This window comes from Carcharodon carcharias, chromosome X (genome assembly GCF_017639515.1).
Source record: "Carcharodon carcharias isolate sCarCar2 chromosome X, sCarCar2.pri, whole genome shotgun sequence".
Classification (NCBI taxonomy): domain Eukaryota; kingdom Metazoa; phylum Chordata; class Chondrichthyes; order Lamniformes; family Lamnidae; genus Carcharodon; species Carcharodon carcharias.
Genome location: NC_054507.1, coordinates 7,199,353 through 7,211,963, shown reverse-complemented (window position 1 = coordinate 7,211,963; position 12,611 = coordinate 7,199,353). Strand labels below are relative to the sequence as shown.

At 41.7% G+C, this 12,611-nt stretch overlaps 2 protein-coding genes across 4 annotated transcripts in view; one reads left to right on the top strand and one right to left on the bottom strand.

Moving 5' to 3' along the window:
- The window catches only part of LOC121273201 (insulin-like growth factor-binding protein 5), a 633,250-nt gene that overhangs the window by 497,278 nt on the left and 123,361 nt on the right, over positions 1 to 12,611 (bottom strand). The window lies entirely within an intron of this gene.
- The window catches only part of smarcc2 (SWI/SNF related, matrix associated, actin dependent regulator of chromatin, subfamily c, member 2), a 129,127-nt gene that overhangs the window by 34,715 nt on the left and 81,801 nt on the right, over positions 1 to 12,611 (top strand). For all 3 annotated transcript variants that reach the window (XM_041180193.1, XM_041180192.1, XM_041180191.1), the window contains exons 6-7: positions 147 to 278; positions 817 to 932. In XM_041180193.1, the coding sequence (XP_041036127.1) occupies positions 147 to 278; positions 817 to 932 (248 nt within the window). The remainder of the gene's footprint in view (positions 1 to 146; positions 279 to 816; positions 933 to 12,611) is intronic.

Here is a 12,611-nt window from a genome sequence, read left to right as displayed (position 1 = left end):
TTGGACTCAAAATGTTAACTCCGTTTCTCTCTCCACAGGTTCTGCCAGACCGGCTGAGTTTTTCCAACATTTTCTGTTTTCATTTCAGATTTCCGGCATCTGCAGTCTTTTGCTTTTATTTAACTAAACTTCCTGTTTGTTGAAAGGTCCATGCTAAGTGGATAATGGACACCGATACCTTTAATGAATGGATGAACGAGGAAGACTATGAGGTGAATGATGACCGGGCACCTGTTGTTCGAAGGAAAAGAATTTCTGCCAAAACATTAACAGAAGAGGTAATTTCTACTGTTTTCCAATTTACCTCTTTCGTGACTTGAGGTGAGTTTGTCGGTGGTTACGTTTGACTCAATTGTTTTTTCTAAAGATTGTTCCTTTTGGTGATTATGTTTAAATTTGAACTTACAATGTACTTCAAGAAAAAAAGATAGGTGGAAGCTCTCAAAACAGACGTTCACTATAGTTTATTATTTGCGAATAGAAGAAAAAAGATCATTTGACTTTGGGTAAATGTGTACTGAATCAAATGTAGGATGCTTCCCTGTTCGCTTTTCCAACAGAATTCAGTCGCTCAAATCGTTCTTCATTCACTTCCAACAGCCCCAAAAAGTTTCTTTAAGTAACTATTTCTGGACTTGGTTCTACCTTACCCATTAATTCGTATCCTTTCACTGACTAACGTAATCTGTTATTGAGAATTGCTTCTTGTCTGGAAGTACACAGAATTAGTTGCACGGGGTGATTTGGTGCTTTGAGTGAGAATGAGGTTTCACTGGCTGTATGGAAGATGAGTGACTCTTAAACATTTATTCAAAGGTGCACAGCCCTGACTCAGATCGGAGAGATAAGAAGGGAAGCAGTCACAAAAAACGGAAACGTTCCCCTTCTCCTTCCCCGACACCTGACTCCAAGAAAAAGAACACCAAGAAAGGGTGAGGCACTTCCCTTGTCTCGGGAAATTATTGCTTACTTTGAAGTTAGAAATGTTAAAGGCTTTTTTGCCTCCTGTGTGAATTTCTTATGCAAAATCTAGAAAGGTATGCCAACATTCATGTCTCCCAGGCTGCTGACCCAGACTTCACCCTTTGAAAGAAAGTGAAATAATCTATTTTTCATAAAATCCATTAAGCACATGAGCAGTCTTATACCACTCAGAGGTTTGTCAAACTATGAAACACTTTGAAAAAAAAAAGCATTGCTACATGGCCTGTACATCTGTCACCACTGTGACCACATCATTAAAGATTGCAAGTGGAAGGCTGTGTTAAATCAATGACTTTGGGATTGAGGAATTTTAAAGGAGCAATGTCAGGTTTTGATCTTATGTTAAGTTTGAGTGCTGGAAAGGGATCTGAACCCCTCCAACCTTGTGCTCCCCGGTAACACAGAGCAACATGACCGTCCCTGTATATCCTGCCCTTTCCTTAAAGCTGGTAGCAGCCAAAAAGTGGTATCCTTAGAATTAGGATTTTGAGATGTAGGCATGTGCTACTGTATTGTGAGAATCACCAATTATTCACTGCCTGAAAAGGCTTCTGGCCCCAGAAAAACAAGAATCATTACGTTTCTGGGCAAAGTGTAAAGAGCAATTAGTGTGTTACCGGAGTATGTTCAGGTCATTAATATACTGAAATAACTCAAAGCCTCATACACGTCTGTCACACTTCCAAGTATCATATATGCAAAGTGTACATCACATTCTCCATCATGCAACCTTGATTGGCTCAAATCTGTTTGTGAAAAGCAACAAATGATTATGAATTGAATAGCGTTGGTTGCCTGGAATATTACTGAAGAGGTTGTAAAAGTAGCAATGACGAATTAGTAAATAGCTACCAATGAGCAGCAAGGAGGAGAGGGGAGATAATTAAATTGCTCAAAATACTTTGGGGGTGTGGGCTGAGGGGTTGGGGTATGGGGGAGAAATCCTTTTGGCCGCCATCTTGCTTTGCCAGTAAAATAAGGTTTCTAACACACAAAAACTTTAAATAGTTTCCAAGCCAAATTGTAAACTTAGAATTCTCCGTTCTCTTGGACATTAGCCCAATAAGTTTGTTCCCAGAGGCATACGCACGCTTGAGGGCCTGGGGCTTGGCATTGCTCCATTCCTGGAGGTTACTATGTACAACTGGGCTGTTATTTTTTGGTATCATCACATATACAGTCTTCATGCTCAGGAAAGAGAATACTCGGCCTGTTTTTATTGCATTTACTAGGTCATTGCAAACCTCAAAGTGCACATTTAACAACCTTTATGATCTGTCTGCTAGCAGATTTCCAGTGGTGTCACCATGTCAGTGGATGCATGGATGTTATGCAACTTGAATTATCAGGCCCACTGATTTGCCACATTCCACTATCTCTTTCTGCTTCATGCAGATGCATGCAAGTTCGCTTTATTGTTACTCGCTCTCTCTGTCTTTCCCTCCTTATTCTGCATCTGGATCTCTCAATACCCCTAGTTCTTTTCCCTTTTCTGCTTCTTTCTTGCTATCTCTTTTTGTGCTGTTGTTTGTTTCTCTCACTATTTCTGCCTCACAGTCCCTCTCTCTGTCCTTCGGATTTGTCCACAGCAGTCGTTCCCTCTGCTTCTCTTTTCTGTCTTTCTCTTTTGTTGTCAGTCTATGTCCCTGTCTTTGAGTCTTTCTCATTCATCCTCTACCCTATTCCCTCTATCTGAGAACTGATGTATTGACCAGAAAAGCGGAAGATTTGCAACTGTAGTGAAGCCAAAATAAAGAGGGGGGGGACCATCAGTGGAGAAAAATAAATTAATTATCTTGGCTTTGTAAGTTCAACTGATCTAGTTTTTATTTACCTGAGGTAAACCTGAGCAGTTGAATTTGGCTATGGAGAAAAATTGAAGTATCAAATTTTGATTAAGAAAAAAGAAGAAAATTTGTTCTCCAGTGTGTTTTGCGAAAAAGTCAGAAATTCTGAGATGAGACAAACAACAGGAAGAAATTATTGCTAACATATGGTGGAAACTTGTATACACCACACACACTCACATAGTATCTCCTTGAAGCAAACAGAGTGACGACTGTCCATCAAATTATAAACTTCAAGCTCAGGCTTTGAAAGGGGCTGAGTTCTTCATGTAAAACAATTAACGAAGGTACTTTAACAAAGAAACTTTATAATCAAGCATAATTAATTTGGAAATATGTATTTTTTTTATGTTTTCACTGTGTTCAAAACCTTATTTTAGAAATTTCAGTTCCTATGTAAAAAAAATGGCGGACAAAAGACCTTGGAATTTTTATTCTAACAATTTGATTGGTGCTCTTAGGGAGCTTCCCCTCTGAGAGTTTAACCTGAGTGAATCCCAGCGAATAAACATGAATGTCACACGATTACCTGGAGGAAGTTTCCTTGAGGCAGAATTCATTTGTTTGTCACTCAGTCAACTGGAAGAGGTTTGGATCATGAATTATAAATTGTTTAGTATAAATTTATAATGAATACATTGGGTGGCAGAACTGAACCCATCAGAGGTAAGTAGAAGAAGTAGGTGTAAAATGTAATGTGTAATGGTGAAGGGTATTACAGGAGGCATCCAAGATGCAAGATTTTTAGTACATACAAATGCATCTGCCATTGCATTATCCTGAGTGAGTCAGAGGTCCTATATGAATAGAAGTGTTACGCCAAGTAGTATTACTGGGATGCTGATTTGTCAGCATTGGGGGAGCCCTGGGATGGGAGCCTGAGGTCTGCATCTACTGAGATAGGGTCCCAGGACAGAGCTAGGAGCAGGCAATTGCTTAAGTTTAACAGAACTGGGGCTAGAGGCTGAGCCTCTAGGCAAATAAAAGCAGAGAATATGCTTTAAAATGTAATGGCAGCAATAAGCAGCAGGACTACCAAAGGAGGAGTGTACATTTTGTAAAGAGCTGGCAGAGCTATGAGCACGGCTGAAGGGAAAATATTTGTAAGATGTCTTTTGAAAGAGCTGGGAGCTAGCATTTTCTTGAGCTAGGGACTGGGCTATCAGAAGAGTGTTTCTTTTCATCAGCAGCAAGGCAAGTGGCCAAGCTCTTAGGCAGGCACAGCCAGAAACACTTTTTCTTTCTAATTTTACAACCAAAATAACAGCAGCAACACAAATATTACTTAAAGAAATCAGTTCATTTCCAGCCTTGGCAGCAGAACAGAAGTGAAAGCACAATTGATTTGTATAAGACGAGATAGAGATGGTGAGGTGAGGTCCAGTAGTATCACCTAGTGGTAGAAGGCCAGCAATTACACCATCACCGATAAATGTTGGCATAAGGTTTTCCTATTATGGCTCACAGTTGTGACACAGGAGGTCAGGTGAAACGTGGGCAAGAAGTGAGCTCTCTGGAGAGTAACTCACCTCCTGACTCCCCCAAAGCCTGTCCACCAGCTACAGCAAGAAGCGCGACACCATCCAGGACAAATCAGCCCGCTTGATTGGCACCCCTTCCACAAACATTCACTCCCTCCACCACTGACGCACAGTAGCAGTAGTGTGTACCATCTACAAGATGCACTGCAGGAACTCACCAAGGCTCCTTAGACAGCACCTTCCAAACCCACGACCATTACCATCTAGAAGGACAAGGACAGCAGATAGATGGGAATACCACCACCTGGAAGTTCCCCTCCAAGTCACTCACCATCCTGACTTGGAAATATATCACTGTTCCTTCACTGTCACTGGGTCAAAATCCTGGAACTCCCTCCCTAACAGCGCTGTGGGTGTACCTACACCACATGGACTGCAGCGGTTCAAGAAGGCAGCTCACCACCACCCTCTCAAGGGCAATTAGGGATGGGCAATAAATGCTGGCCTAGCCAGCGACACCCACATCCCATAAATTAATATTTAGAAACTTAGCTGCTTGCTCGCCTGCTCCCAGCTTGAGCCAGACAAGCTGTTTAAAGGTTACACCCTAACCCTAATTTCCAATCATCCTCAGCACAGTATTCCTTGTTTTTACAGGATTTGTGCTGCTAATGACCCATCAATGGATATTTAAAAGATCTGCCCCAGAAAATGATGATGAAATCAGTGCTGCATTGTATCAGCAAGCACAAGTGGGTCCCATTGGCACAAATCCGGTGCAATCTTTGGGCTTTTTAACCTGGTCCTGATTCCCAGTCATGTTCTCCTTCAGCTTTTCAGCTCTGTTGAATAAGGAGCTACTCCCACTGCATCATTTTCTGATCATTGCAACTTGGGCAATTGAGGGTGGGTAAATAAATGCTGACACAGCCAGTGAAGCCCACATCCCATGAAGGAATAAATTAAAAACAAACTTACACTTACATATCAACTGGAACACAGTAAAATGCCCCAACATGCTTCACGGCAACGTAAACAGACAAAATTAATACTGACCCAAAGAGGGGGATATTGGGACAGGTGATTGACCAGCACAGAAACGATGGGCCAAATGGCCTCCTGTGCTGTAAGCTTTCTGTGATTTCACATGGCTGTTGCTTCCACTGTCTCTTTTCCTTCTCTCCACTCTCTCTTGGCTCACCCACTTATCCTGCTCTCTCTCTGGTTAGTTTCTTTCTCCAGCATTTTCTCCTACTAGCCACTCACCAGTGAATCTTTAACAAATGATCAAGCCTCTTGACCCCACTGTCCCGTACTACAGCTCTTGAGTAGCAGGTTCATATACCAATTGTTCCAAGGTCTGAATCCCTCAACTTTGATAACATTGTTTACCCTGTCCTTTTCTTCCCTTGCACCTGGCATGCCTGCCCCGTCACTGGCCTGAAAATGTGGCCTTAACATTAACACCTCAAAGCACTACATGTTTAACCAGAAAAAAAGTTGTGATCAATGGAAACAGTTTCCAGCCAAATAAATCAAGAGGAAGTAAAAGGTACCACTGCAGAATGAGCAGCCATCAGAAAATCAAGCAATCAAGTTGTTTTTTTTTTTGGTCCTGTTATCATCTGCTAACCACAAAATAGAACAAAACTGACCAATAGAAATTCCTTACATTTTGTCTCACTTTTCAACTACCAGGCCAATGCATACGCTACAAATCAAATTTCTAGGATGACACAATCCTGATTTTAAAAAAAACACCCAGCGTGTTCAAAGATTTGAGGAGTTTTGGCAGAGTAAATAAGGAGAAACTGTTTCCAGTGGCACAAGGGCCGGTAACCTGAGGACACATTTAAGGTACAGAAGCAAAAAAGCTGCAGATGCTGGAAATCTGAAATAAAAACAGAAAATGCTGGAAATACTCAGCAGGTCTGGCAGCTTCTGTGGAGAGAGGAACAGAGTTAATGTTTCAGGCCACCTGAAGCATGAACTCTGTTTCCCCAGAAACTGCCTGGTGATTGGCAAAAGGACCAGAGGTGGCATGAGGAAAATCAATTTTAAATTATGATCTGGACTGCATTGCCTGAAGGGGCGGTGGAAGCAGATTCAGTAGCAGGGAATTGGATCAGTGCTTGATGGAGAAAGTTTTGCAGGGTTATGTGGAAAACACAAGAGAGTGGGATTAATTGGATCGTTCTACGAAAACCGTCACAGGCTTGATGGGCCACATGGCATGCTGTGCTGTTTGATTCTACGTAACCATAGAGCTTGTTAGTTAATAACTGGAGTGCTGCGAGAACTGTTCCCCAGGTAGCCTACCTTCTGCGTATAGATGGGGCTGGAGTTGAAATTTCTCCTGGGCCTGAATGCTGGGAACTTTCAGCTAGTCTGCATCGTGGGAGTTGAGTTTTCACCCTTCTCATTTGGAACTTGTGTCCGGAGTGTTCAAATCAGGAGAGCCTCTACAAACCACAACTGGGGAGGTGGGGGTCATTTTTTTTTGCTTTCTACACAGTTTAAGCCATCTATATATCAATGTATAATATTGCAATTGTACATACATTCCATTATAAATTTCTATATGCACACTGACTGTGGAAACTTGTCACCCTGTCATTACAACCCCCCTCCAGTGGTAACACTACTGACAGACCGGTATAATTAGAGGCATGTTCTATCATCAGTGTTGTGATAGAAATTTATAACAAATAAAATAATGATAGAATGAATGACTTTAAAAATCGAGTAAGTCTGCACATCCTGGTCCAAATATCTGCTGCTCTCTCCAACCTTGCTTCACCTGACTACGCTTGGTCTAGACTGCCCATGTACAGTACCATGGGAAATCAGTGAGTTAAGTGATAATTCTGAACTGGCATTGTTTGAATGAAGGTTTTTTGGGATCACTGAGGGTGACTAACGTCAGCGGGGTCAGATGGGCATATCCACCTGGCTTTTTGATGCTTACCTTGGCCATTGTAACCACAGCCAGGCTTGCCTCCACCATGCCAAATGACCATTTGTTCGGGTCCTGGTCCCTAGAGACTCAATGTTGGCAAAACCATCCTGGGCAATATTACCCTAAACAATTAGTTAGGATCCACAAATCCACTTTAGGAAATAAAGGGGTGAGAAATAGTGTAAACTACTGGGGAAAAGGTTAGGAAAGATTGGCAATGTAACTAACTGGGAATAAAAGAGATGTTAGGAAGGGAAGAACAAAAGATGACTGGCATTTAAACAAGTTTTGTAAAGTGGCATGGAAGTAGTATTACAGACATATCTGAGGGGTATCACTTTCAGTAACAATCTGTGTAATATTTTGACTTCAACTGATATTGCTGTAATAAATTTGGTGTATTCCAAAGATGAGGGAACTACAGCAGGATTGTTTTAAACATCAGAACCTGCAGACTACCTGTGAGCCATGCCACAGGAGAGCTACCAGCACATTATCTTAAATTGAGTAGCTCTTGCATTTTGTAAAAGCCAAAGGTGCAAGTAGGTTGTTCAAAGGAGTTAAGTGGGAAAAACTAATACAGGAATGGATTACGGGAATTTTAGCACAGAAGGGGACAGCTCAGTGACCTCTGAATCTCAACCTATTCAAACTGAAGAAAAGGAGCATGAGGAAAGGCTACAGTATACAGGCACTCTCAATCTTCAGTGCAGCCTCCACACACCATGAGAAAACACTGGAGTTTGATTAGGTTGTTGCCTGATTTTGGCGATCAGTGATGACCTGAGCTCTGGCTCCTGGATTCTGTAAAGCCCCTTAACCTGTGCCATTATGACAACTTGCTTTTTTCCCAGCTTGCACTACTGTTAGATTAGAACGAGATTTCAGTCTCTCCGTGAGAATAGCTTAGGTTCATTTTCTCAGTTTACATGTTTCATTCTATTTCCAAAGCGGCCAGTCTACATTTTTCTTCTTTTTCAGGTTTATTCCAAGAATTAGGTTGTCAGCACCAGCCTCCGAACCTCTAGAGCAAGTATCAGCTGCCCTTATTAGGACATTACACAGAGGAATAAATCAAATCAGTGCTGCTCATTTGTTCACAGGATCCACTCTCGGCAATGATGTTTCTAGATTGTGTGGCAGCAATTATTGACCAATCACATGTGCTCAAGGTGATAATATGACAGTCGTAAAGCAAAAAGATCAAACAAGAACACTGAGGGTCACAGCTGGAAATTTTAACACCCAGTGCAGATCAGAATCCCCCTACCTGGGTTGTTAATTGCTCGGTACAGCTGCTGACACTGACACATGCAAGGTATTGGCTGCATCAAAACAAACAAAGCTGCCTTTGCAGTTGGAGCAGGAGATCAACCTCAACCTCTGCCACAGGCTTGAAATGCAACAAAAATTGCAGTAATTCATTTCAGGCCTCACCAGGTGTGGATGATGTGCGCAAAACTGACTGAGCAGGATTGGTATATCAGTGGGCCACGCAATATAGGCAGTCGCTAAAGCGGACCATTGTCTCTCTCAGTTCTATCACTTCCCCATCTCTGAGCACCAAATACAGGCCGCCAAGCTACAGCAGCAAATATCAGCTCAAGTTTTGAACTCAGGCGCAACATGTGGCTTTTAGCCTGTCACGTTGGGAAATGGGTGGCTTCATTTCAGGAGCACACCCACAAGGTTTCGCTGGGTAATGCAGTCAGAGCATTTAGTAGGTTCAATTGCTGACACTGTCTGCCAAGATTGGCAAGTTGCTTATTCCACCCCAAGCAGGAGACAATAAGCTTCCACTCGGATATTGGATAGTACCTGAAAATGTAGTTTCCGCAGGTGCAAAAGCTTGAAATTGCATTACACATTTGTCACAGGAAAGCTGAGCATTTGGTCATCTGCAGACGTATTCTACACTCTGGCCGGCGCTTTATCCTTTTTCTGAGCAGACGTTTTCTTTCTTCTCTTGCATGTGAGCACTTGTTTGCACCCTCCCTCTCTCCTGCTCTCTCTCTTCCTCTTCTCTCTCCTGTGCCCTCTCTGTTCCCTTTCTCTCTCGCCCCTGCTCTCTCTTTACCCCTTCTTGCTCTGCACCCTCTGTTTCCCTTCCTCTCTCTGGTTAAAGCAATTGCTTTATTCAGCTATACAGATAATTTCGAGGAGGCCAGGCCAACACTGACAGCTACAATATCAGATGAACAAACTTTCACTTTCAGAAAATAGTCATTCTCTCAGGAGGTCAATTGTCACAAATGATACAAAAACGATAAAGTGTCACCTTATTTATACTATCAGCTGGGCAAACTCCTCCGTCAGAGTTTTTATAGCGACAAACAAGAAACACAAAGTTTGAGAAGATTAATTTAGATTTTTTCTTTTCTGAGATTGCCTGCAGTGATAGTTAGTGCAGCTAGAAGGTATTGCCAAAATAATTGTTTAAATTCAAGTCTATTATCCTCGCTACAAACCTGGATACTGGCACAGTCGTTGCAGACTTTGCTGCTCTTATATTACTGCTTAAGAGTTGTTTATTTCAGATGCGCACAAGTAAAAGATATGCTCCTGCTACAGCCATGCCTATTCCTAATGCATCACAAAATATCTAAACATTAGACAATGGAAGCATATCATTGTCGCACAAACATGGAACTCCAAAAATCATGGGGAGGGGAGGCAAGCTGAACAAAAGCCAAAAGCCAGGCCAGGTGCAAAGCTCAAGCTCCAGGCTCCTGAGAGGGGGTAGGCCTGTGGACAGTTTCCAAGACGACCTGGGCAATTTTATGGGTAAGTTTAAAGATCTTCTTTGGTGTGAGTTTAAAATTTTTGTGTGTTTGTTATTTCCCAAGCCTTAGATTTATACTGTGATCCTTGGGTTACTGGGAAACAAGGTGGCAACCAAACACATGTTTAAAACCTCTGCAATTTAATTTGTTCTCCTTGCTCGTTCCTGGTAGCTGTTGACTGCTGGTCCTTGTATTGTTGCTTTTGTAACTGTTGACCACTTGCTCATTAGTAGGTGAGTTTCCAGTCCTGCTGCCATTTAATCTATTTTTATGAATACATGTTATTTGAACTTGTGTAATGCGAATGTGACATACACTTTGCATGTGTGATGCTTTCAGTTTATAAGGATGCACACCAGAGGCAGCATTCTATGTAGATAGATCCCAAGGGGCCATGAGAGCAAGTGACCACAAGGTGACTAATACCCTTAACAAATTATTTTCCTCCATGTTCATCAAGGAGAACCATGGGCTCCTTTCCTAATACAGAGGTGAATTCTTGAGGGAGAATGAGGGTGGGGAATGTTAGAAATTACAAATAAGGACTTCACGAATAAGCTGAACACTGAAAGGATAAGCTCCCAACCTAGCTGTATTGCACACAAGGGCACTTATGGAAATGGATAAAGGTTTATTGGAAACAAAAAGAATATCCAAGCGGTGCAGAAGACCAATACACTATAAAGTGACGGCTGGAAAATACAAATCAAGTGGACCTGATATTTAGTAGTTTAAACAACTATAAGGACGGAACAGTGAAATGGGAAGTCTGCATGGCTTTCTGGGAGAGTCTGATAAAAGTAATGGATGTCACTTGAAGAGATGAAGTGGATAAAGAGAACTCGGTGGATGTTAAATGTTTACATTTTAACAATGCTTCTCGACACAGAGGGAGGGGCTTCTCGAGCGGATCAAAGTTTGTTCAAACACAGTAACAGGCAGCCTTATGTGAAGCTTCATAAGAATGGAGGAAAGTGTGAGCAAGGCTCAGTGGGGATTGGTCATTAAATAATGCTTATTTACAACATACACTTGCGCACCTGTACTGTTAATATTTGCCCTAAATCCTCCTGTACTGTTAATATCACTGTACCCTCGATCCTCCTGTGCTGCTACAATCACTGTACCCTCAATCTGCCTGTACTATTAATATCACTGTACCCTCAATCCTCCTATACTATTACAATCACTGCACCCACAAACCCCCTGTACTGTTAATATCATTGTACCCCTGATCCCCTGTACTGTTAATATCAATGTACCCTCAATCTCCCTGTACTGTTAATATCACTGTACTCTTGATCCTCCTGTACTATTAATATCACTGTACCCACAATCTCCTGTATTGTTAATATCACTGTCCCCTCAATCCCCCTGTACTGTTGATATCACTGTACTGTTAATCCCCCATCATCTTAATATCACTGTACCGTCAAGCCTCCATACTGTTAATATCACTGTACCCTCAATCCCCTGTACTGTTAATATCACTGTACCCTCAATCCCCTTGTACTGTTAATATCGCTCAACCCTTGGTCCTCCTGTACTGTTGATATCACTGTACCCTCAATCCCCCTGCACTGTTACTATCACTGTACCCTCAATCCGTCTTTATTAGTAATATCACTGTCCCCTCGATCCTCCTATACTGTCCTCAGTCTGCCTGTACTATTAATACCACTATGCCCTCAATCGCCCTGCACTGTTAATATTACTGTACCCTCAATTCCCCTATACTGTTAATATCACTTTAAACTCAACCTACCTGTACTAATAATATCACTGTACCCTCAATCTACCTGTAGTATTAATATCACTGTACTCTTGATCCTCCGCTACTGTTAACATCACTGCACCCTCAATCCCCTGTTAATATCACTGTACCCTCAATCCCCTGTTAATATCACTGCACCCTCAGTCCCCCTTTACAGTTAATATCACTGTACCCTCAATCCCCCTGTACTGTTAATATTTCCTGAATCCTGTGTTTACTTTTGCCCTATTTCTTGTGATTGTGTTTTATTTACCACTCTGTCCTTATGGGGCCAATTCTGAATCAACCTGGAAAAAACACCATATCCTCGATGAAACCTGAATATCTTTAATACTGTGCAGGAGGGGCTGTGAATGCCCTTTTAAATTCCCAATATTCTGTTGTGAGAGGATTACCCTTGTTCACTTTTACCTATTCAAAGAATTGCAACAGGTTTCTGGTGAGCACTCTAGACTTATGGTTCCCCAGCATGCAAAACAATATAATGTCAGACTCTCCTGGCTAAAATTCATGTCAGATTTATTTTCAGGGAATCTAATTACACAAACAAAGTGATACAACAAGTGTCTGGCAGTACACAGTTTGATTTAGCCGATGTAAGCTTTTTCAAAACAAAATAATGGAGTCCAATATTATCAGTTTCCTTCAAAATCTTTTAACTGAATGTCTAACAAACATTATGTGGATATTTGACTACAGCAGATCCTTCTCAATTTCATAGCTTGGAAACAGGCAGGCAAATAGCTTTGATATTAAATTTGTCAATACAATCTCACTGGCTCA